This window comes from Chamaea fasciata, unplaced genomic scaffold, assembly GCF_029207755.1.
Source record: "Chamaea fasciata isolate MVZ Bird 193981 ecotype frontalis unplaced genomic scaffold, bChaFas1.0.hap1 SCAF_7, whole genome shotgun sequence".
Lineage (NCBI taxonomy): Eukaryota > Metazoa > Chordata > Aves > Passeriformes > Sylviidae > Chamaea > Chamaea fasciata.
Window position 1 is genome coordinate 8,459,002 of NW_027094092.1, and position 26,309 is coordinate 8,485,310.

At 39.4% G+C, this 26,309-nt stretch overlaps 1 protein-coding gene across 4 annotated transcripts in view; it reads right to left on the reverse strand.

The window, feature by feature from the left end:
• Positions 1-26,309, reverse strand: part of PPFIBP2 (PPFIA binding protein 2) — an 89,623-nt gene that overhangs the window by 13,130 nt on the left and 50,184 nt on the right. For 2 of the 4 annotated variants that reach the window (XM_066187464.1, XM_066187465.1), the window contains 11 exons: positions 22,675-22,788; positions 14,261-14,392; positions 9,332-9,511; positions 7,843-7,935; positions 5,262-5,370; positions 3,766-3,798; positions 2,055-2,116; positions 1,464-1,539; positions 695-792; positions 450-514; positions 123-191 (listed from right to left, as the gene is read on the reverse strand). In XM_066187464.1, coding sequence (XP_066043561.1) covers positions 123-191; positions 450-514; positions 695-792; positions 1,464-1,539; positions 2,055-2,116; positions 3,766-3,798; positions 5,262-5,370; positions 7,843-7,935; positions 9,332-9,511; positions 14,261-14,392; positions 22,675-22,788 — 1,031 coding nt within the window. The remainder of the gene's footprint in view (positions 1-122; positions 192-449; positions 515-694; positions 793-1,463; positions 1,540-2,054; positions 2,117-3,765; positions 3,799-5,261; positions 5,371-7,842; positions 7,936-9,331; positions 9,512-14,260; positions 14,393-22,674; positions 22,789-26,309) is intronic. The other 2 variants (XM_066187466.1, XM_066187467.1) reach the window with 2 other exon arrangements.

Here is a 26,309-nt window from a genome sequence, read left to right on the forward strand (position 1 = left end):
TGTAGATGATTTTAGAAGCTCTTAATAAGCACAGCAGTAACTCTCTGTGAGCAATGTGCAACACTTAGGGATTTTAGAAAGGAAAATTGTTTTGCACTTTGATGAAAGTTACTCTTTCTTACCTATTTGTGATTTCCAAAGTTTCTTCCTGCTGAGAGGTTAAATTACTTGAAGGTACTGAAATGCTTCCACTTTAAATAGAAAGAAATTTTATGGTTTTAAAGGACTGCAGTGCATGTATCTTGTGACAAATACAAATGCTGATTTATTCCGGTAATTCAAACCTCAAACATCTAAGCCCTGCAAACCTCCCTGACAAGCACAGGTTTCACAAGTGCCCAAAACCGCAGCAAAGCCAAATACAGTCAAGACAAGATGCCAACAGTTAAACAGTCTAGATAATACAATTTAGCAGCACCCACATGAAACATGAGGAAGAAAGGTCTTGCCTGATTTCCATGGCTTTGTGTGGCACTGGAGGGAGCACAGCTGGTGACAATTCTCCTGCAGAGGCCTGCGTAAGAGACAGAGAGTTTCAAGCCTTGTGACTCTGGTGTCTGCTGCTGAAACTACTGTGCCCATACCAAGAAATACAAAATTCAGCCAGGGCTGAACCCTCATCTACATTACTACAGAGAAACCAACAGCAAAAAAATCATCTACACAGCAGAACCTGCATCTAGAACATCTGTACCTCTGTTTTCAGTAATTCTCCTTGAGAGTTATTCAAAAGATTCCACTTCCTTAAAGTTGCCTCAAGTTCCTCTTTGCTGCCACGAGAGACAGAAGAGCCTGAAAGCATTAGAGAGCAGAAGTAGAAAGAGAGAGAAACGGGCAAAGTTTGCTGTCTGCAGTATCAGCTCAATAATCCAGAGCATCATGGCTTGTTCCTTGCTTCTTTTTGTTTATTTGCTAAATGAACATTCAGAGAGAGATTTACTCCCATTCCCTATTTTGTGTGATAAATACATTTACTCTCATTCCATATTTTAGTGTGTTAAACACAAGTTTCCATTCTGCCATGCAAGGCCTCAAAATATTATTATTGCTTCTTAATGCGACAGTGTGTATGGAACAAAACTGTCCTTTCAGAAGGTCAAGTTTCCCAGATAGAATTCAGTGCTTAAAATTATGGTGGCAACTTAAAATGAGATTTTCCTAAAACCCACTCCACTTCCTACAGTGTAAATGAGAAATGGGACAAAGATTTGTTTCTTCCCCCCAGATTTCAAAGTCAAATACACCGGATTGTGTGCAGCAAAACAATGTGGGTTTTCAGTCGTTCCTTCCAAACAAAACTTGTCCAGTCAGCTGTCAGGCTTTTCCTTAGAGGAAGGGAAATGAGTTCTCCTGGCATCATTTTATGCTGTAAAACATGGCTGAAGGTCGCAGGTCATAATGGTCACGGGAAACACCCCAAAAACTTAAAATAAAACCAGGAAATAATTCACAAGACATTTTACCATGAGCTGCAATCATTATGTCCTTGACCCTCCTATACTGGCTTAGCAGCAGTGTCAGCTCCTCTATCCGACGGTCCTGTGGAAAACATTAAATAAATAATATTACATTTGAAATCCTTGATTTCTAACTGCAGAAACACTGTACTACATCTCTGTGATTTTCATGAAAACAGGCTCAGTCTTTCACATGTCTTGTAAGGAATGTTATTTGCCTTTGTACACAATATTTGCTGGACAATGTGAAATTACGGAGATAAGGAAACCACAGGAGTTTGACATTAGGGCTATTTGAGAAATAAATGTTATGAGCCACATTAATGTTCTCCAGAATTAATGTTTCTTTGCCTAGATTCTCCACTTGCTAAAGGAAGTTTTTAGGGATGCATATTATTGTCCATGTAATAATAAATGAATGTGCAACCATCCAAGAAAATCCCATGGCTTGATTTATGATCACAAAAATTACTGCCTCATGAAGAATGAATCCCCTTTCACATTTAGTCCTTACAGAAAGTGTGTTATTTGAAACATTTCAGAGATTCAAAACCATCATTTCATTCTCAATATGTAGAACAAGGATTATTTTCTCACCTTTTCTTCATTTGCAGCCAATAATGTCTCCATTCCTATCTTCAACCGCTGAACCTCTTGGTCTAAAAGTATTTTAAAATATTGTAAGACAGATAAGACTTGCTGTGTGTACTGTAAATAGATGTTTTGTGGTACTCTCCCTATGTTCTTACTAATAACCAAAACCATGTCAGTGGCATGGCCAGTGCACTACTAAACTACATTTAATGTAGATTTTTTCAGAAGCTGAACTATTAAAAGTACTGCACAACACTAACATCCTGGTTTTGCTTACAAAAAACTATATTACACTATTTTAAACTATGAAAGTCAAGCAATGGAAAAGAAAAACACTGAAGCTCATTTTGCAAAAGATGAGAGTGTGTTTGCTGTTATGTACTTAAGGAAATAATTTAAAGTAGGATTGAAAATATATTCCAACTGAGAAGTAGTTAACGTACATCCATGAACTTGGGAATAAAAAATAACAAAAAACTGTTTTGATACAAGGAAATTCTGTAAAATGTTATTTAATTAAATGTTTTAGTAAGAGCAACTTGGTTAAAATCTACGTCATGGGCTAATGGAGAATTTTCTCACACACAATTTAGTGATAGAGATTATCCAGTAATGTTATAGTCAAGTCAGTTAAAACACACTCTCAAAATGTGTGAGGTTGTTAATCACGTCCTAAATTTGCTAAACCAAATCTCTCATTTTTCTCTGCACAATAGTCCCAGCAAGTCCTCCTGACTAAACCAAGTGTAATGGAGACAGAAGCTGAAATAGTTCCTCTGTTGTCACTACCACTCAAGCAATTCATGCTTTGACATTAAACCAGATACAACTGTTCCCAAAAAACCATGAAAACAGATATGGCAGCAGGCACAAAGGGAGAGAGGGGAAAGAAAATCAACATTGCCAAAGAGCATCTGTGAAAAAAGGTTTTACAACTGGATATTGAACACACAATGTCATAGCTAAACTGTTTGAAAAAGCTGTGATTAGTTTTTATTGCAAGGATTCTGGAAAGTGCACACCTTGCAATCATTAAGTTTCAAAACATGTAAATGAGCCTCACAGGCAATTTCTCAAAGAAGAGACACAGGACATGCACAGGTACAGCCAAATCAAAAACTAAAGCCAACAGGCAGTGGGCAAGCAATTACGAGACTTTTTAAAAAATCACAGTCCTACTAATTTCTCTTTATAAATATTAGACTTCAAAAAGGACTGGTGTCAAGGTAGATTTAAGCACACTAAAGCAAATTCTTACTATATTCATTAACATTATCAAGTATGGGGACATTTATTCAGATGTTTTAAAAATGCAATACAGCGATTTAAAAAATAAAATAAATAAAGCCTAAATCTTCCCCTCCAAAGAGAAAGGCTTTCAATTAAAGCTGTCTTTCACAATATTAAATGAGGTTTACATATGTGCAAATAGAAGGCAGGTAATTGTTAAGTTTTGGCTCTGCTAACCTTGACAACATCCCTTTGAAGTCCAACAATTTATGAACCTCTGACCTTTATTTCTGCAGTGAAATGTTACTGAACAGGGCAACGAGCTGTCTGCTTGCTGCAAGCAGTGAAAGCAGCATCTCATGTAAATTACAATCAGACAGCCAAATCTAAACAAACATGGAATTACTGCTGCAGAATGCAACTGAGTGAACATTGGTGTGAAAGGAGCAGTGAGAGAAAGCCAAAAGGGAATTGCAAGGCTTACGTTTTTCTTTTAGCCTTCTCCTATAAACTTCCTCTACGATGGTAAGTGGTGAGAGTCAAATAAAGTGTGTAGAAAAAGCACAATTAGATCAATTTTGCAATTTAATTAGGATATGCATTCTAGCATGCTACAAGTACATTGACATCACTTTTCAACTTTATTTGAGACGAGCACCTAAAAATTCTGATAAATCAGTTTGTTGGTTTTTTTTTCAGAAGGATTGCTATGGTTTCCATTCAAATACAGTCTAAGTGCTTTCCTTGAATACAGCCCATGGATTCTGTAGAGGATTTGATTCTTCTGCCACTGGAATCATGGACAGTTTCACCACACTTCTAGAAGCTGAACGCTGCTGAGCTCTGGATTTACTGTCATACCCCTATCTTTCCTTGGAAACACCATCAATGATTTGGGAATCTCACAGAAGATACAATATTCTATGAGGAGAAGGGTTCCACTACCAAGCACCACTGTCAGCCAAACAAATTTTCTGGTTAGACATGCAGTTTTCTCCATGCACAAGCTCTGCAGCTGAGTGAGATCAGCACAATGAGGAGTTAAGTCACTGCACTGGAATGAACTACAGGAGGCTCTTGGGGAGCCCTGGGAAGGAGGAAGCACAGCACATGGAAATTCACATCCCATCCAGGGCAGTCTTGGGAAGCCTCAGTGAACGCCCACAGAAGCTGTTAGAGCAGCAAAGCTGATGCCCTGTGGTGACCTGCACAAAAATACTCCTGCATGAATGAGTGCCAGTGCTGCAGAGAGAAAAGGTCCCTAATTCCATATTCTCCTGGCCCAGCAATTGGCAGGAGCCCCAGGAAGAGAATATTTCAGAGAACTGTGATGCCACTGGTTGAGGCCAAAGGCGAAACAAACTGGTTTGTTTGCCATTGACCTGTGTCAACAGAGCAGGCTTAAAACAGAAACCTGCAATATCAGAGAACTCTAAGCCAGGCTGGCAGGGACACTGAAAGTCCATCTGGTGCAAATTTTTATGGGACAGGGAGCCTGAATGAGACACGGTCATGAAGAAAGGAAACAATGACTCTGTTTTAGGACATTTGGACCTTGAAACATTAGGCTTATCTACTGCCATGATCCTTTCTCCCCTTAAAAAACAGAAACTGTCAAGATTTTTCAAAGAAATTTTCAAGGTATAACTGAAAAATAAATTCCCACTGAACTACAATGAGTCTTTACAATTATAAATAAAACATCGGAAGAAAAAGTTTCAGGGCCTTGAGGATACTTATTTCAATTTGTGCTGCCTCTAGATTGGAATAGAATTTCACACATTAAAGGCCTCCAACTCTACCAGAACACAGAATTAACTGATACCACTTTTCCTTCCAAAATAAATGTTAGGTCGGATCTTGTGTTTCTTTGTATCACTTTGCAATCCAAAGCAAAGCTAAAGTAGGGTTTTGAATTTTTAATTGTTTGAATTGTTCAACTCAAAAAACAATTTTTTTAATTGTTTCCCCTCCTCTTACCTCTTTCTGCCACTTCAGTGTATAAGGAGGTTCTGGAGAGCTGACTTTGCAAGCGTTCTATCTCTGCGTCTTTGAGAGCCAGTTGCTCCTGGAGCTGAGCTATCTCAGCCTGAAAAAGAGCACAGCAAAGTCAGAATAACTTCCCCACCCATTGTCTGTGAGTCTTTCCCAGGGACTAGAAGATGTCCGAGTGTAACACTGTGGTTGAGGTCAGTTACCAACTCAGGATATTTCACAAGCACTAGAACAACTATACATATTTATGCTCCTATTGCTATTAGAGAAGCTCATAATCCCCCCATGTAATTAGCTCTTGGAGAAGACAGATGTAGAGAAAGGTAACATTTTCAAGGATTTATGTAGGTAAGGAAACTCTGGAAAACTCTCAATGCTACAAAGTTGGTCATGTAATAATAATAATGACTATTATAGGCAACTCAAACTTTGTATGAAGACCTCTAAAAGATATAAAAGGATTTTTAAACAGATACTGGTTATTTTCAATCCTAGTTACTACTTATTAGCATAACTGAGAATCTATTAATGCTGAGCCTTCTCAGCAAGACAGCAAAACTGTTTTTCCTCACAACAGCAAATAGGATATAAGGAAAGCACAACCTGGAAAACAACCTTACACATGTAAAAAAATACCAGTGTTCATTTACATTTACTGGAAATTTAGGGCTGCCACTAGATTTGGATAGAAAATCCCACATGAAAGAGGTCAACAGGACAGAGGAAGAAGGATTATGATTGTTCATTTTGAAATGCAATGATTCTAATCTGGTTTTTGTATTGATGAGAAAAATGGCTATCAGCATATTTTTGTAAGTCAGCAGTTGGATAAGTTTTTCTTCAGAGGTCTAAAAACCTCTGTCTGTCAACATTCTGCGTTTCCCCTGTAAAAGCACATCAAGCCCCTTTTCAGGTAAAGAACAAAAAAAAAAAAAGGGTGAGAGAAGGAAAACTGCAAAGAGCAAGGACAACCCCCCCCCCTCAAAAAAACACAAACAAACAAACAAATTATTATGACCAGTTTCTCAAAATACTAAAATAAAGCAGGAAAGATGCAAAACACCAAACAACATTATCCAAATAGGGAGAAACACAGATTAATTAACACATAAACTTATTTTCACCAGGAAGGAAGCAGTTCGACTGCAGGATAACGTCACTGCTCTGCCTAAAAGTCCATGTGGAATAGAAGAATCTGCCCTGTTGCATCTTTGAAGGGCTCCCACACTTCCCACTGACTAACATGCTTTTTATATCCAGCCATGGATATATTCCAATTTCTCATCTAAGAAGTTGGAACAAAAGGAAGACAAAAGCTTGCAGACGTCTTAATACCAGATCTGGATTTGCCTCTCCGGTCTACGCAATCTCAGAGCTCTTTTAAAAGCTCTCCTTTCCCTTAATGTCTAATTCCTGTCATCTCTGATCATCTTTCTGCTTCCTCTCTCTTTCCTTGTACTTTTCTTCCTTTCCAGTCCTGCATCTTCTCTCCCTCAGTGGGTTTTATGCTTCTTCTTTCCTATTTTCCTTCTGCTCCTACATTTTCCATAATTTCTGTCTTGGCAGCTGGCCACACACCACTTGAGAAAATATTTTCAAAGACTGTTCACCTCCACCACGTCAGAGAAAACATGTATTGAGGAATTATTATCTTTATGAGAAAAAAGACATGATAGCAACATTCTGTTATTCATCCAAGAAGTCTCAAAAGAAATGCTAATACAAGTAATAGCTGTTTGTCATGTCTGGATCAAGCTATCAAGCATTAAATCGAAAATTCAGTTTAATAGTTTGAAATGTTTCTCCAGGAGTCAACCATAACTCAAGAGTCAGTCATTCATATCAACAGGGATTATTACACAAATGAAAGGAAATGTGATTACAGCACAAGAACGAAAAATCGTATGGTGCTTTTTAATCTAGTGAGAAAGGGCTAAAAATTCAAACTAAGAATAACAGTGAGAATGTTCCACTAGAAAAATTAATTACTGGGGAAAACGATTAAATGTTTCACATGTCAAGTTTCTCCAGATTATGATCCATCAGCTTTGCAGGACTGAAGGTCAACAGAAGTGTAAGGCAGGCGTGCAGTGTGATATACACAAAGTCAAAGCAGATGATCTAATGGTGTACTTTGGGCTTAATGTCTAAGAAAACAAATTCCATAGTAAGAAAACACCCAACAAGCTTTGCATGTCTCTGCAGGCTGGAAAGTATATCCCACAGAGGCTTGTCACCATTACACAAATCAAGGCCAGGAAGCCTTCAAAGAGGCCTTTACTCTAAGCAGCTCTTTTTAAGTCAAAATGCCTTTGGTGGTTTCCTAAAATAAGAATTTCAAGAAGTACCAGACTGAAAACTGCATGAAGGGAGCAAAAAGCACAAAGAAAGTTATACCATTTTCAAACCAAGACTTTTATCCCAAAGATGGCTGAAGAAAACTTGACTTCATAGCTACCCTGCCACTAGGTAAATGTCAGAAAAGTAAATATTGATGAGAGGGGGAGCATATCCCTTCCCAGTTGATAGAAGCCTATCTTTAGAAAATGCCAAGGATTCTGCTTACTTTAGTTGCTTTCAATTTCCACTCGTACTGACTTCTTTCGTTTTCCAGTTCTTCCACTTTAATTTTGAGGCGTCTGAGTTCCTGTAACAAACCCTGCAGAGAAAGAAGGAAATTATAGGTAAAGTTTTTCTGGCAAATATTAGTTTTTCACAGTCCTGAGTTACAGATCATGCATGAATCACACAGTATTCAGCTTCAACCACCACACTGAGAACTGTGACCTACTCTAAGAAGCTGTCCCTTCTCCCATTCCTTGATAGAATTGTACCTTGCTCATTCTAAAGGACAATATTATTAAAACCTCAATGAAGCTCTGACAAGACAAAATGTCTGAAAATGAACTGAGGAAGGAGAAGTTTGGAGGAGTAATCCAATTTTGGACTCCTGTGCAGTATTTACATTAAGCACCACACTAGCATCTTGGATTACCTTAAGATTTATTTAGAATGCCTCCCAGATTTAACTCTCAGATTATTTCTCCAGACTATAGCTTGTAGTTCTAATAGTCCATTAAGCAGTTCTGCATGAACACAAGTCCAGAAACAACAGCACTATTCTCAAAATAGATGTAACACACAGAATAGTTATTTTTACAATACAAACCAGTGAGAGAAATTACTGAAAACCTGTCTCACAATACAAGCTGATTACTTATGAGTTCTGGGCATGCAAATTTTAACTGAAGAGATGTGGCAAAAACTTGATACGAAATAAAGTATTAAAATGATTTTATCTAGGCATACAGGTATCACTCCACCTTCAGTGAAATGAAACCATTTATGCAAAGTAGCTCTTGTTTTGCCATGTGACACATTTTTGATCAAATACAACCAAGATCTACATAAATTCTGGTACCTGCTAATGTCAGGGAATAAACAAAACCATGTTGGATTTGCTATTTTTAAAGTACACGCAGATTATTCTTATTATGGCTGTTTTCATTAGGAAAAGAAACGGTTTGTGTCAGAGAGTCTTAGCTGAAATTATTTTACACCTGTGTTAAGCTTTTAAGATACACAGGAATCAATAATCTGTGTTCAGAGGACTGCTTAGGCCACACCATCAAGCACAGCTAGGGTGGCACTATCATGAGGAAAAGCTTCAAACTATCAAACCATGCCAGCATGCTGCACATCAGACAAATCTCAACCCCCAAATCCAAAAACCCCACACCCCACCAGCACTGCAGACTTACAAGTGAAATGGAAACTGGGAAAAATCTGAAAGGGGTGATTGGGTTTTACAGATTTCTGTGCTTTAGTGGACAGCCATCAGTGGTGACCAAATTTGTCCCAGTAATTGGGGCGGAGAGTCTGGGGTGGGATTTTTTTTTCTGGTCATTTTTTCTAGCACTCCCACTCTCTGCTACCAAAAGCCACAAAGATTAATGCCAAAACATCCCCAAGGCAGCTCTGGTTAGTGGAATTTAGTTTCTGCAAGAGAGAGAAGAGGCAATGCAAAGGCTTCTGCCTTGGGGTGCTTCTCATACTTCACACTGTGAACAATTCTTCTGGCCCAGAGGCTCTACTGATCTTGCACCAGATTGAGGACCATTAGGTGTCAAGTCTGGTTTCCTATCTTGAGACTTTCTTTCTTGGATCCTACTATTAATTTCCAGCTGCAGTCTACACATCTGCTCCTGTAGGTCACTGATCAGGTTCACTACTGACTGAAAACATGGGAGGAAAGAGAAAAAAAAAGACAAAAAAATAGACAAGTAAGAAAAAGAAATTATGCAAAGAATATATTTTATAGTTTCAGCACAAAGAACTACGTGAAGCACATAAAAGGCAAACTAAAAAAAGACAGATTATGTGTTTCCTTTCTGATAAAGTAGATGCAAATGAGTATAAACCTGGAATACCACACAAAACCAAGTTTACATGGAACAGAATCTACATTCCAGACTAACTCATGATTCTGACTCTGAAGCTAAGATCAGAAACCTTTTTTGGAAAGTTTTGCAGTCATGTGAGGAATAATTTGGAACATAATTTAATATGCTGGCTCAGAGGTACACTTTTGCTGAAATGGCACTTGATTGCATTCATTTGCACTTCTAAATCATCCAGTAGGAAGAAACTGCAAAGTGCTCAGCTGGGGCCATAGCCTCCTTTCCATAATTTATATACAGAATCTACTAGCAAAGTAATCCTGTTTCCAGGTTTAGCACGGGGCAGAGAAATAACTCCATTACCTCTCTCTATCTGGGCAGGATCTTGATGTGGAGGAGGAGTTAAGCAACAGATGCAAGAGAAATCAGGAGGATAACACAAAAGAAAAAGTAATTATTTTAAAGCACACCAGTTTGCTGGTCAGCTTCTTGGATTTGTGTGTATCAGTGATAAAAGCACACACAAAATCCATCTTAGAAAGCAACTCAAATTAAAGTATGAAAATCTATATGATATTTCACCTCAATTCCCCAACTCTGTAGCAAATAGCACTGAGTATTTTTTCAGGTATCACAAGTTTGAAGTGTCTTTCTCTTAGCTTTCATGTACATTAATAACATAAGTTTTGTGGTTTCTCAATCTTCTCAAGTGGAACAGATTTGAGGAGCTTAATCCATATTCCAAAGGAGAGAGAAAAAGATTTTGGTGAACAGAAAAACAGATGACATGGCAAATCATTTTTTTTATTATTTTCTTCATTAGAGTTTCCAAAAATCCTCCTGTAACCTTGACTCTGCAGTAAAATCAGGAGCCTTAGAGCTAGGGAACAGCCAGGACAGGGCAGTACAGCATCCACAGTCAAATCAAGGTCTTAACAAAGATTCACCTAACTCATACAAGAGTTTCACACATTTGAGTATTTTCTAGCTCACTGTGCTTAAGACGAAATTCAGAAAAGCCGTTACAGACATATTACTCTATACATATTACGCTCAAACAGGATCACAATGTCTGATGCTCATCCTCTGTCACCCAAGAAACCTTTAATGGACAGAAATTAGGATTAGGCTTGGTTTTTTACCATCCTCTCTACAATCGAATTTTACCATCCTCTCCACAAACCTCCCAGCACAGCACCAGCTGGGAATGGAACTGGCAGGACACACACATCCATCGGTCTCGCTTTCTTTGAAGCACCAAGGCTTGGTCTGTGCTCCTCTTCGGCAAAAGCTCTGCTAACCCCCATGAGGTGCTGGAGAAGGGCAGCTCCAACAGGATGCACGGATTTCTGAGCATAAACTGGCAGCTGCTCCACTTGTGGTGATGTGGGGGAGTCCAGAAACACTTCTGCTGCCGCCTTGCAATTCTCTTTTGCCTTGCCATTAAAAAAGGGAAAAGGGAAGCACTCTGCATCCACAGACTCCCCACAGCTTGACAGTGCAGAAATGGCAGAAACCCTTATCCCACTGGAACTCCAGCTGATGCCTTCACATTTGTTTCCAGTTTCAAGGTAGAACAGGTCTTTTTGAGGTTCTGTCACAGCATGAACATTTACTAACACTAACTACAACACCTTGATTCAGATGGGATAGGGCACCAGACTCCCCAGAGGGAGTCAGTGGCTCACTGACTCAGGTTTCTTTGGAATTGCAAGTAGCTTTACACTAGATATTTAATTCAAAAGTGACAAGAGCCACAAAATACTTGCCAGCAGCTTATAGCCAAACCCACAGACTTACCCCATGCCACAAAAGGAAGAGGCAGTATAGACAGAAAGTCTCTTTTGTCTGCGTTCAGGTAGAGCAGACATCTAGGCAGCCATAAATCTTTTGACAATGCTGCTTCCTCATACCTTGCTACATTAAGAAAAACACATTTTCAAAATTTCCGAGGTTTCTCAGGTAAGAAAAAAGCTACACAACCCCCTCAGGTGAGACTCCAGAAACCTTCATAGCATTACTGTGTCAGAAGTAGGACATTATTCCACAGAAAAGGAATTAAAATGACAAAGCCAGGAGTGAGATAGCCCATGTATAAGCAGCTCTTCTGGCCCATCTGTAATATATATAAATAAATGGCACTTTATATTTAGTATGTGCTTTGGAAGAGCCAGAGACAAGTGGCATTCAGTGAGAAATCAATACCTTTGAGAGGAGGTTAGAGATGCCTGATGAACTCTGCTGTTAACTAAAACCAAACCTAAATGACAGCTGCACAAGATAAAGTGAAACCAACCTCAGACATTAAAACTTGCTCATATTTAGAAGGATGTCTTAATTTGGTTTTTTTCCTCCCAGCCCAACCAGAAAAATAATTCCACAGACAAATTCTAAGTGACTGGAAACAGCTGCTGTGTAATAAGCTGGCAGAAAATTAGAATAGAGAGAAAACATGGTTTAGCTGAATGATCCTGCAATGCCACATTTAATTTTAAACTTTTTAAGTCCCATTATTATATTTAGAAATAGCAGGGTCAGCCATGAGGTATCATGAACAAGTTGTTTAAAATGGTTTAACTACTGGATGCCAAAACCAAGAGCAAACTACAGGTAGACTGCTTTCGTCAAAGTGGTTTCTTCATTAGAAAGATGTAGTTGGGCAGTGGAGGCAAAGACTTCAGGAAAACACTCAAAATATTACCAAGTTTAAGCAGCTGTAGTCTGATAGAGTAAAGAAAATTAATACATTTCATTCTGATGTTTGAAATTGTGTCTGTATTGAAAAATCAACATAATTTACAGGAAAAGGAGCAGAAATAGGATTAAAGCATTAGAATTCAACTAAGCATCCAATTTGATTGAAAGCAACTCCTGATAAATGGGATTAATGCTTATTCAGGAGAATCTAAAGTAAATGCACAAATAACTCAACAAGCAAATCAAAAATGCTGTTTCCCACAGCTTTCCTTACAAAACCCATTTTCCTTGCTTTGCACACGCAAAGGTTTGCAACTTTCAACATGCCAGAAACCTAATCACACCTTGGGGTAGTTAATAATTCAGCATACACTCAACACAATGATTCTCAGCTTTTCCATCAGATTAGAATCCTTTTCCATCTCAGCAGGAACGTGTCCTATCACTTAAGCAACACCAGCAAGGTACCCAGGCCGTTAAAAGCTCAACTTTTCCACCCAAGGAACACTGGAGCAGCAACAGAATTTCACAGCTCACAGGACCAGACCTCCCAGGCACTCAGAAGTCCTGCCCACAAAAATGCACCCAGTATCTTTGCTGCTTTCCAGGAGCTGGCTGTGCATGCCTTGCAACAATTTAGGCTTCCTCATCCCTGCATTCCACATGTCATGGGAAGCACTGGGAGCAGGCTGCCATCTGTAGCCATCAGGTGCTGCTCAGACCTGTTCAGGTTTTCAGGTAGTTTGTACACAAGGCACTGGCAACTATGCCTACAAGAGCAGGATAAAGGCCACAGGTGGTAAAACAACAGCTGATGCCTCTCTGGCTTGCAAGCTCTGCCAGAAACTGCTCTCTTCATGTTATCTTTGAATCACTGAAGAGAACTTCAGAGAATAAATAAGTTGAAAGCAAACACACCCCAAATGAGCCACGTCACTGCAGGCAAAGTTCTGATGCACAGTTATCACCTATTCCACTAGCAGAGTTATGGAGAGCAAATAGTCCCGAATGATGCCCAGATTTCACACTCTCCTAAGTCAATATGGAACAAAGTTTGGGGGTTGTTTGTTTTTTTTTTTTTTTTTCTTTTTCAGTCAGCAATGTATAAATCTCAGACCCAGTAATCCTTCCTTTCCAGGCAGTCCTCTCCTGGTAGCTGGTCCCCTGACAGGATCACTGAGTAGGGCAACACACGGCAATTTGTATGAATTTCTCTCTTCCATGATTGCTTTCCTTCCCAGCTCCCACCTGCTGTTCAGCACCATGATATGGGTGTTGCTCAGATGAATTTCCTGTTTCATACTCTCTTTCTGAACCTATATAGCAAAACCCAGAGCTCCTTTGATGTCCAGAACTCTCTACTTCTGAAAGGGAGCAATGGCTGGAATTGCCTCCAAGTATTCTTTTGCACTATTATGTAGCCACAAGGGGAAAGACACATTTGAAACAAATGCCCTCCCAAGTGCCACAAATACATAAAAATCCCTAATCTCAGTGCTTGTGGCACCCCTGACACTACTGAGCTGACAGTCTTTTCTGCCACAAAAATGAGGGAAGAGCTCTGGTAAGTCATGCCACTCCAGCTCTCAGGGAAAGGAAAGGGTTAGGTGAACACCCACTGCAATAAATGCTTCTGGGAGGGACTCTGCCTTGATGAAAGCCAAACAGCAACCTCTGATGTATAATGAGGGAGAGGAAAAGAAACCGCATCCCAAAAATGCATAATCATACTCCTCACTGAATTTGTATGATCAGTGACATAGGCTGTGCTGCCAGCATGGAAAATCTTATTCCGTGCTGATTTCAGCCCAAAAGCTCAGGTGTGTGACAGCACACCACAGACGCGTGATGGAAAAAAAATGAACACAAGGTAATGAAAAAGCTCACCTCAGCTTTGTTCTGTTTCTCTTCATATTCGCTCTGCTCCTTTTCCATACTAACCAGCTTAATCTTCAGGTCTGAAACTTCAGCCATCAGATCTAATTTCTGAGTCTCAAGCGATGTGCGACTTAGCAGCTCCTGAAAGCAAAGCAGAATATCCTCTCCAGTTATTTATGTGACGACTTACAGACTGCTGTGTATTTTATTGGCAGGCCTGAATTAAACCCTCAGTTTGAACCTCAGCGTGTTTCTCAAGTGCTGCAGTTATTTTCGTCTAAATGTTCTGTGTTAATCACCAAACCACTATGTCCCACTCCTTATTTCAAGCAAATGTGTGGCAAAGTTAATCCCTGGGCTAGACATGAAATCAAAAACAATACTGAGGCTGGACAGACACAAACCTACATAACGGCACATTACAAAAGAATTGGCGTCTTCCTAAAACACTAATCAGCCAAAGTTGTCTTAGGATTGTCACGTGTTAACCAATAAAGGATGTATTGCAGAATGAGCACCTTAACCCAAACTGAGTAGCAGAGGCAAGCAACACCTCTGCAGTCATACCAATAAATAGTAACTCACACCAGTAGTACCTCAATCAATTAATTCAGTGATGGGGACAAGGAATTGATTCATTCTGTGACGGTTTTTGATGGAAGGAATTGCAGCAAATGGAATGTCCTAACTGTAGCCTAAAAGGCAATATCCAAACTAAGAAAACTGTAAAGGAGAAACAAGTAGTCATGGCTTCTGCTTATGTGCCTGAAGTTTGTTTTCCAGATCTCAGAGCAGGCATGCTTTGGATGGAGTCATATCAGTGTGTTTGAAGAATGGTCAACCGTCACATCCACACTGAATCTTTCATTTTTCAGGAAAGCCAAGGCAAGAAACCATCCAAAATTTAACAGAGTGTATTACATACATCAAATGCCTCTGTCACCTCTGTTTTCAAAAAGAATGAAGTCCCATCAGGAGTTTAAGCCTTACTGAGAATTTCATACTTAGTTTTCCAAGTGCCGAATCAATTTTTAACAAAAGAATGTAGGCTGCCAAATGGTTAAAAGATTTCATGATAACTCACAAATCCCATTAGTGTGTTGATCATATGAATCATGCTGAGAAATCACAGCAGACTGTGCTATGAATTACATGGCAGTGATTTAAGTAAAGCTGCCATAGTTAATCTGGATCTATGCTGATGTTATTGAGGGATCAGAAATCAGCATATCCAGCAGCCTTTTCTCATCTCTTCTTCTGCCCCAAACTTACAGTACATTGTAGATCAAGGCTTGGAGAAGCCACAAAGGTTATTTAAAAGATTACAGAGTTAAAGTTTATTTCAAAATCTGCTCTACATGTAAGTTATTTTAGTCTGGTGGGGAATATTGCACAAATTAAAAATAGTACTAAACTTGCATTTGTATTGCAACACCAATTATCTAAGCCACCCACTGTTCCCAATGCCATGCCCATTCCTGCTGACATTGGCAATGATACTTGTGGATGGATGGGAAAATAAACAGAAATGTGGCCTCATGATTTTGGCTTTTTCTTTTTTTTCTTCTCCAAATGAAATAAATCAAGCACTAATCAGGAAAAGATATTGCACTAACTTTTTTTATTGAGAAACTCTAAGAGACAGTCACTTAATGAAATCCCTGGAGGGGCTGCTTTCTTACACACGTGATTACAAATTACAATTACAAGTAACTCCTCTGTCTTCCAGAAAAACACTAATTTGCAGGAGATTCAGAGGCACATCACAGTCCAGACTGGAACAGGCTCTGCACAGCTGTTCACATAGCAGGTTGCTGCAGGTTAAGACAGAGTTAAAAATGAGAACTTTGAAATGAAATAAGGCCACTGAACATCAGAAAGAAGAGCAGGATGAGGCAACTGTGGCTCCATGGACAGATTCTATTCACTCTTGAGCTAAAACAACATTTAGAATTTTTTTTTGGACACTGGCATGGTGTTCCATGATATGGGAAGGAGATTTCTTAATAAGGCAATGAGCCACAGCATCCCTCTAGGGACTTTAAACAAAAGATATATCCTTTGAGTGCACCATCTGGCATTACTCCTTATTTTTCCTACAGACCCCTAAAGTACCCTTAGTTGTGCAGTGGAGAGCAATCCAGACTCACTCCTCTCATCCCAAGTTCAGGAGCTCTGTGTGAACATGCAGGCACTACCTGGTCCAAGCGAGCATAAAGGCAGCTGTTCGGGTTTGTTTTGTTTTTAATCACCTCAAACCAAACTTTACAATTTGCTCTGAAGCTGGGGACTCAGATTCTCAGCTGGTCCAAACTGGCATAAACCTCATTACTTAAAATAGGCAAAAACAACTAACTATCCCTAGTTTGTTTTCAATGGAGCTCCACTGATTTAAAACAGCTGACAATTCCTCTTGCATCCATAGGACCTAACTTTTGCTTTGAAAGCGAGTGCTGTTTAAAGTAAATGTCTCCTCTTGAAATGAGAACATCTGGAAGCAATTATTTTCATCTTCAAGCAGATGCTCACAGTGAACAGCTCATTAAGAATGTGAACCATTTTTGTTACAGAGAAATTATAGTGTGTTTCAGCGGTATGATGCAACTTGAATTCAGCCAGAATAAATATGCAATTGTAAGAAAAGAAAATACAGATTTATGTCATTGGTTTGAAAGCAAAAAAAAATAATATAAGACAGGCAGAATGGTAATTTAGGCTGCAGCAGCTTAAGGAGGATCTTAGCTGAAAAATAGAACAGATAAAGAACATTTCCTAGGGAGTCTTCTTTAGAAACAAGATACTTATTTATAGTTTTAACCTTTATTCTACATCATACTATGCAAGCGCAATTTACCTTCTTAAAGTTCTTTTTCTAAGCTCAACTTTTAACTTCCAAAATTGAGGAGGCATGAAGAAGTGATGATATACATGCACCAGATAGATAAAGGAATAGCAAGCTATTTCCAAACACAACACACTTTTTAAAACTCACACTGTATATTTCTAAAATACTTAATCAACTTCTCCAATATTCCTAATGAAGCTGTAGCACACACTGTATATCTCACACTCACATTTAATTGTCTTGAAAATATATAATTCTTATAAAACTGTTTATAAAATGTAATCTGACAAAAATAGAACAAGAAGGGGACACTACAGTTTTTTAGGCTGTCAGCTGCAAGCACAGAAAATTCCAGGATATTTAGCTCTCCACAAAACAGAAGAAACCATCATGCCATACACTGATTGAAAAACCAGAAGTAAGATTTTAGTCAAGTGAGGAGGGGAGAAAAAAATACCCCAAAGATCCCATTTTGCACTTGTGCACTCCACAAAACACAACATTTTAAAAATTCCTTGCTTTTCACCCTTATTAAAAGCCTTGAGAGAGACAGACAGACCAAGCCACCTACCTTTGGATGCAAAATCCAGCCAGAAGCACACCCCTAATGAGGACTGCACTTCTCAAGTGCTGTGTGTCAGCTGTGGCAGAAATAAGATATTTGCTTAGCTGGAAACACAGCTGAGAGCAATGTACGTGTGCAATCACCATGAAATGGTGCAAGACAGTAGCAGGCAGGGAAATACAGCTCTCCAATTCATCATTTGCCCATTAAATGGTTAAGGCAAGGAAAGGACAGAGCTTCCCATACCCCTGCCAACTTGACCAGCCCTTGGATCCGCCTGAGGAACAGATTCCTGCCCACGGTAACTGCAAAAGAGCAGAGCAGTGGAATGCTCACCTGGAGAGATAAAGCTGCACAGCTTGAGAGCACGCTCTGAAAACCCTAGAGTCAACCAGAGCAGCACAGAGCACACTTCAAAATCTGAAACACTAAGCCAGCTGCTGGCAAGAAGCTCCTGCATGATATAAACAAGTGCTGAAATTCATCTAAGATCAGATAACTCAGGCAACAGAAAGTTGAAGGAATGGTCTTTCCCAGCCAGCAAAGTTCCTGAGGAGCAAACAGATACACACCAGATTTATACCCAGCAACCAAGACAGGATTCTGGCTCCCCTGAGCATGAGACAACTGCAAAACCAGAGCAGGTACACACTGAACAGCGTTGGATTCAAGTTCTTACTCTGATACAGCTCCTCTCTGCATTCTTTTAATCCAGTTTTGTAAAAGGTTCTCCACTGTCTGGCACACCTTCCTCTGGGCCTTGCACCCAGAGAGGAGTAGGCCATAAACTGCTATGAGAGCCGAGATCCATTCCTGTTTACATCTGAACATTTCAGGTTTTATGTGTATTGTTTTAAGACACAAAGAATTCAAACCCCAAGTCCTTCACACTTTTCATGAGAATTCGCTTGATTGAAGACACAATCGTGTTCACACAACAAAACTACCCAACAAGAGTCCCCTGCATTTTTTCAGAAATTATTTGGAAGGCACAAAGACATGGTCAGACCACATCTAGGATTTGGTTCAGGTCAGGTACAGGAATGACCTGCCACCCAGACCAGAATTGTCCTTGACAAAGCAAACTGCCTGTCCCTTACGCCCAAGGGCTTCAGTGGAAATTACTATGTGTTAAACAAATAAAATGCAGCTCTGGAACAGCAAAGGGGTAACAAACTAGAATTACTCATGATAATTACCAAGAAATGCACATAAAGGAACCGTAGAGGTGAAATCTGTATGTGCAGAAGGTTCACTTTTCAGATGGACATGACACAGCTGTTAAGCCTGGCAGCACAGATTCCACAGCACTGATGTGTTTACATGTGTTTTACCAGCCATGTGAGTACATGGCTGGTACTCTGTTATGGGACAGTTCAGGCAGCTTTATAGAGCAAAAATTACTTCTGCTTTTCAATTCAACAGCATGTTGATAAGAGATTTCCCCAAAGCCCTCTCTCTTCTCAAAAAAAAAAAAAAAAAATTCTTCTTAAAACTGACGGGTAGAAAGTACTTAGTAATGCCACAAAATAACTTAGAACAAGATACACACACATCATTGCTCTCTAGAACTGGCCGTAACTTTACAATTTAAAGGCATTGGTATACTGGAAATGGACTGTCACAGCATAAATTGTTTTCCTAGGGTAATTCCAGGAAGTTTTTTTTTTAATTTTACTTCTAGCTATCTCCATTACAATGTGCTAAGTGGAAAGGCAGGTAGCTATTCACATGGGCCAGCCTTTCCATATTCTTTACACATTAAATAGCAGGTCAGACACCCCACTGCAAGGTAAATCCATGAGATTAAACTTGTGTCTTGCTCCCTGTCATGTTCCAGAAAATTTGCTGTTATCATTTAGTATGAAGGATGGCCTTGTTTTTTCTCAGCCCAAACATGAATTATGCTTCAGGACTGAATTAAAGTTTTGCCATTGACTTTCATGAGCTTTGAAAAGGCCAGTTTTGGGTTTTGTTTTGTTGTTGTTGGTTTTTTGGGGTTTTTTTTGGGTTTTTTGTTTTTTTTTGGGGGGGGGGGGTTTGTGGGGGGGTTTTTTGTTTGTTTGTTTGTTTGAAGGAAGAAAATGCAGAGACCTTCAAGGTGGAAAAATATTTTTCTTCATGACAATCTGCGGTGGAAAAAGTGTCCTTACAAAAGTAAAACATTTGGTTTGATGCTGTAAGCATCACATTACCTGTAACTGTGCACACCAAGGCATCTCTGCTTCTCTCACACAGGATCCTCTCCTTGCTCAAACACTGCTGAGCTGTATTCTTCTTGGCTGTGCTCCCATAAACAGTGAGGTCAAAGCACATCTCACCACTGCCCTTCTGCCACATCTGGACCTTTCCTGTGAGCTGTTTGACTAGGCCATCACAAAAACAGCCTCCTCCTTCTAAAGCCCAGGTTAGTTTTCTCCCAGTCATTGAGGAGAAGGTTTGCTGAGTGTGACAGTCTCAAATCAGTTGCAGAAGCAACACGGTCAGGAAGACGGAGAAGGAGGAAAGGAGAATGAGGCCTTCTGCTCTGTTGCTGTTACTCCACATTCAAGATGCCCACACAAAATGCTGAACAGCCACTTTATGTTATTTATATAACTTTTATTACAGGTAACGTTTCAGAAGTGGTTCCATGATCACTTTGTAGCAGGGCTCAAAACAACTGTGCGTAAATCATAAGCCAGAAGGATTTTTGCCAGTAACTCCACCCTGACAAGTCTCTGCTAGCACAGATTCAGCAAAAACTGCTTTTCAGGGTAGCATTAAATACCCTTTCTGCTGTGGAACTTACCGATACTGTCATTAGGTTATCCTAAAGTTTATGATTTTTTTTTTACTGGAAGCATTTTTTTTCCCCACAGAATTAATTATGAGTGACTCTTCTTATACTTCTTGAAATTAAAAAGACAGGGCTTTATCTTTGTGGTTCCATTTTCCACTTAGAGGAAGAAGCTGACTTAAGTTCACAAAGGCAAAAACCAGTGAAGTTCAATATATTGTAAATAGGGAAGAAGAACAATGAAATAAACCTGAATTTACATTACATCCCCTCCTAAGAGGGTAACAGAAGTCATTCTGAAAAGCAGGACACCAGCAGCAGCTGCTGGATGAGAAGATCTGAACCCAAATATCCCCAAAACCTGACTGATCCATCTGTTGAAATCCCTGAAGCCACACACGCACTCTACTTTTGACAAATTATCTGCAGGAAAGTCCACTGGCCACATTATCTTAAATGAATGTCATAATCACCACATGATCAGGTCAATCTCTTCTGCCCAAATCTCAACTCATTCCCCATAGAGGATAATCTTTTCAACAAGATGTACTGAGAAGAGAACCTTTAAAAGAAATGATATTAAATAAGATCCTCTGCTGAGAAAATAAATGTACAAATTCTCTGCTGAGAGATCGAACTTGGGTTTCCCATATCCCACTGTCTACTGGCAGAAACAACTACAGCTGCTCAAAGTTACCCCAAAATTTAGATTTAAGGCTTATTTTAGACATATCTGGAAATTCTCTGACTTCTTTAACTTTGGTACAGCCTTTTGTAGCTTATCACTTTAGGATCAGCTTTGTAAGCAATTCGTGCATGTGTCAGACGAGCAGATGCAAACATTTTCACTGAAATGGCAATGTTCATGCAACATTATATTCTATTTTCAGATGCCTCAGTGTTCCAGTAGATAAGGCTCTAAGTTCACAGTTTCCTCAGAAGATTATCTGGGGAAAAAATTTAAGTCAGAGAAAGAATAAACAGTTCTAACAGAAGTCACAGAACAACTATCTAGCTTTAGATTGAAACAGGAAGCTTCTGCACTCTGTTGCGAATGTCTTCCTATAGTCTGGAAAGAGATTTTCACAACTTCAATAATTCCTGTTCTTTGAGTTTCCCTTCAGATCTCACTGGAAAACTACATGCACTCACTGTTTGCATTTTTAAAGACATCCCTCAGAATACAACCTTTCCCAGCTAGAAGTGTTTTGGACTGCGTGAGATGGAAGGTTTCTTTTCAAGAGCCTCTGAGAATTACAATTTAAAATGTTTAGGATACAATTTCATGTTATAGAAACTGCTATTGTTTACATACCTGCACAAGGATCCTTATCATAATTTAAAGCTTGGATCAGTTCATAAAAAGGCTTGTGTATCTCACATGCACTAAAATAGCAAATACATAACACAACATATTCATGTGGGGAGAAGAACTAAGTTCATCAAGAATGGTATCTATCCTAAAAATTTCTGGCATAGATTTTTAAGGCTTGTTTACAGTTTCAAATCTATTTTGGTATTTATGTACTGCATTAACAGTGGATGATCTACATCTGTAATAACAGAAAATTGCACAGGCAAAGAACTTTGGCATCAACAGACCTGAAAGTTCTGTAAGGTTTTTAATTTATCATTTGCTTTGCTCCCTCAACATAGAACATGAAAGAACAAAAACTGAATCACATAGCCTGAAACTGTTGATTGAAATAAAGAAAAAATGTCTTTATATAGTGATTTTCTCCTATCAAATTAAGGGGAAAGCTCTGAAGTTACACAAAAATGCTTCTAGAACAGAACTTCATACAGTAATTAATTTCAAATTGCTGCTTGTTCAACTTCAAAGCCATAGGAAAACAGAAGGCATTTAAGTAAAACTTCTTAATTCTGTAACTTTCTACATATATTAGATACATTTAACCTGTCTAACCAGTTACTCAGCCATGTCCAAATAAGCACAGCTCAAATAAGACACAATAGCTTCATTTTACAGGCTGCCACGTACAGCATTATGCAACCAGCCAGTAAAACTTCTCTGCAACAGGAAAACAAAAAAACATTTATGGGGGGGGGGGGGGCGAAGTGCAAAGCAGGAGGAGAACAATAAAAGAAGCATTTTTTTTCCTCCCTGTTTTATCCTGCTGCCAAAGGCAGTCACACACACAGACAAGCTGACCATGTGTGCTCACCCCACCACTGGAGAAGGTTGTGCAGGAAGCTCTGTAATCCAGATTTACCTGTTGGAGCATTTCTTCTGTAGCATTCAGCTTCAACTGATGCCCCTCAAGACAGATTTCTAAGTCCCGGATTTTCTCTCCTTGAGCTTCCACCTGGTCTGTGAGAACACTCACCTGTAATTTGAGAGAAGCACAGTGCTACTGAACTGACTGTAAGTAAGTTTCAATTACCTTATGCATATAACATCCAAACACACGTTTTGACAAGAAGATCCCTTTTAACGCCCTCAATGCTTTAATATTCTTGTGCACTGCAGCAACCTCCTCTACCAACACAGTTTTGCAGTCTTACCTCTATTTTACTCCAACCCCGCCCTCTCATCTCCCCTCCCCTGCAACAGTTTTGTTTTGATATAAAAAAGAAAGGGCATTTCAAGAAGAGGTGGAATGCTACCTAAAGGTAGCCTGGGTCCCTTCATGCAAAAGTCTGGAAAATTGGAAAGGAGCAAGCAAGAACAGAGGACGCTGGAAATATTTTATGTGGTTTTGGAGCATGCATCGCCATTTTGGGTTCTGTTGGCATTTCACTCCCTAAAACAGATAAGCAGGAAAACTGCTCATTCCCAATCCAACCAATTACTTTACTTATTACAGGAACAAAACTTTATTCAAAACTTACTTATCAATAAAAAGTTCTGAAGCTATAAAGAATGCAATGTGTTAAAAGGCAAGTTTCGGCTGTGGCAAAGTTCTATTCCAACAAGAATTCCCAGGCTTGGGCAAGCCAAAACATGAAAGCAAAAGCAGGGAGATACAGACAATGAACCCCAGGAAAAGAAACAATAAGCAGTCGTGGTAAAGAACTGTGGGAATGGTGGTACAGAGAAATGAGTATGCAATAAAAAATCCCAGAAACTGAACCCAAATCTTGCCAAGCAGAAAAAAAACCCTGTACCCATAATAACATTAGACAGATATGGAAAAAACCCCTAATGATAATTCTTATATTAAGAAGAACATACACTCTGTATATTCATTTTGACTATTTATTTATATAAAGCCTTGATTATTCTAGAAAAATATTATCTAAAACAAACAAAGGAGCCTAAGGTATTTAAACTCCATTTTGAAGTAAATGCATTAACAAAAACTTATATATGTTCTCACATCCAACCCTGCAACACCTTTATTAATAAAACAAAATAAAAATGTACAGTATGTGGAAGTGAAACTTTTAAGATATATCCACTATGCAGCATGTCCAAACCCCAATGAACAATTGAGTTCACTTCAGGGAAGCTGCAGAGGGAGAGATCTGCATTTCTTTTACCTGCAGACATAATGCAAGTATGCCTGGGAAAGAATCACAGAAAAAAATGAAAAGGGGAAAAGGGACTATTTAATTTTTTTTCCATTCAAGTAGTTGGCTGTAGGTTAGAGTACAGCTGGACTCCGGATGAGAGGTGATAGGAAGGAGTGGGTGGAGGCAGATGGCAGGGGTTCACATCCAAGCTGGGGCAGGAGAACTCCCTGCTGTTGCTAGTCTACTTTGTTTTGCTCCCATTAATTGAGGGATGATACACAAGAAACCCCACATGAGGTCAGAAGGCACGAAGAAATGAACGGAATTCTCTCCTTCAGCGTGATGCAAGTTCCAGAGAAAAAAAAACAGCTCTATTTAGAGGACCAGGTTAGATTTAAATACCATTTAAACTATTGTAACTTGGAAGGAAAACTCTGGATGTTAAATGGGACCTGCAAAGGTATTTAGTGAAAGCTTAGCAGCTTTAGAAGCATGTGTTGGGTGTTCCAGCAGCTGGGCTGAGAGGCACATCAACCACTTGGAGCTCATATTTTCCCCTCTGTACAGGATCACATTGGCCAGACTCTTCAAGGAATCCGTAGGCACCCAGAACAAAATCTCCCGGTTACACTGGCAATTCCATCTTGCGTTAGCAGTGCAACACGTGCAAGGCTCAGCCTGTTGTCTGCAAAAGTGAGAGGTATTGAGCACTTAGCTAAAAATCGAGTGTTTGAAAGGCGTAAAAGTCTGAGGCAAGCCTGGAGGGCTCCCAGCCTCATATTCCCTCCAGATTGCAGCTACGGTCCAGTCATTGGTGCAATTCAGCATGAGCCACAGGATAGAGGTGCTCAGTTCCAATTCCTTTCTCATCCTTCCTGCCAAAGGTCACGCCCAGCAGATAGGTCTGCACCAGCAGAGTCCCTCAGGCCATGGAACCTCAACTTGGGGCTTGCCTGTGCTCCTCAGGTTTGACTGCCTGGACAGAAGAACTGGTGTAAACCAGGTCCTAAACCCAGCTCCACCTTGGCATCTTTATTGTTGTTGATGTTCATCTTCCAGACTGAGGTTTTAGTCTATCTTATTTTCCTGGGGTTTTTGCAGTTCCACAGTGATGCTGTGCAGTGCAAAAGGAAAATGCATAAATATTGACTAAGTCTTTGGATTTGATGAAGGGTGGAAGTGATGGGAGTAAAATGCAAGGGAGACATTTTATAGCTCTGGTTTTACTCTATTCCTTCTAAGAAAAACCCTAGGCAGGTCCCAAAACGTGTCACAAACCCCCGCGTTTTGTGTACTTGGCTGGCTGCATTCCTGGGTACTTGTTTGTGTGGATGAAGAAATAGTTACTGACAATCTGCAGGACAAAGAGAGGAAAATGACAGGACTTCACAGATAAATGTAAGCAATAAAGGAGAACCCCACAGCCAAAGCCACAGATGTGCCAGTTCCACCCTCAGCTCTGGAGGGAACAGCTGGATTTGGCCATCCAATTGTCTCTCCATTTAAGAGTTGCTCAGGCATGCAAGGCATGAATGTACAGTGTGAAAAGCTGTTTTCTATTAGTAATAGAATCAAGTTTTTAGTATAAACAACCACTTGATTACAGATGTTCTAATAAATAGCAGTTGTAAAGGGAATTTGTAGCACAGACTTAAATTCCAACCAGAAGATTTTTTTTCAGTCAGGTGGGGTTTTTTTCCTAAATTTGGTAATAGCAATTTAGTTTAACAGTAATGAAAAAAAAATAATCCAACCAAGCCAAAGCTTGTGTCTCAAAACATTTACTGTTTATTTAACAACAGCAGTGAGGCTTCTGCTCAGTAAATGAACACAAGTGTGAGCAAAACATACAGGATAAGACATGTTTACAGAAACTTGTGACTGAAAGCAGGGAGAACACCTACCCAACACACTCCAGTTTTGTTTGATATAAATATATGTGCTTATATTATGCATGTGAAAACGTGAAGGGAAAGAATTTGCAAAGACTATTTAAATAATCTCTGGCTTCAGTTTTTAAAAAGCATGAATTGTGCAGTTTAGTACTACCAAAAATATATAGACAAAAATATTTTTTTTAAGTTGTGCAACATGTGTTTTCTTCAGGAGCAGAACTTACAGGGGATATGGGATCTGTTTGAAAAAGGCTTGGTAAACTGAGAAACAGGAAACCTGGAAGAGTTTAGGCATGCATTTTACTGTCAAATCTTCTCTATCCCTCTTTCCCTCCCCCTTGAGCTTTTCAATGATGTAAACAATTTCGGTACAGTGCATAAACAGGAAAAACTTTTACTCCTGTTACACCCCTCTCCTCTACCATGTTACCCCACCACAAAATCATTTAGAGACATTATACAGATTACAAATTAATTCCTGGTTAAATATCAGTTAC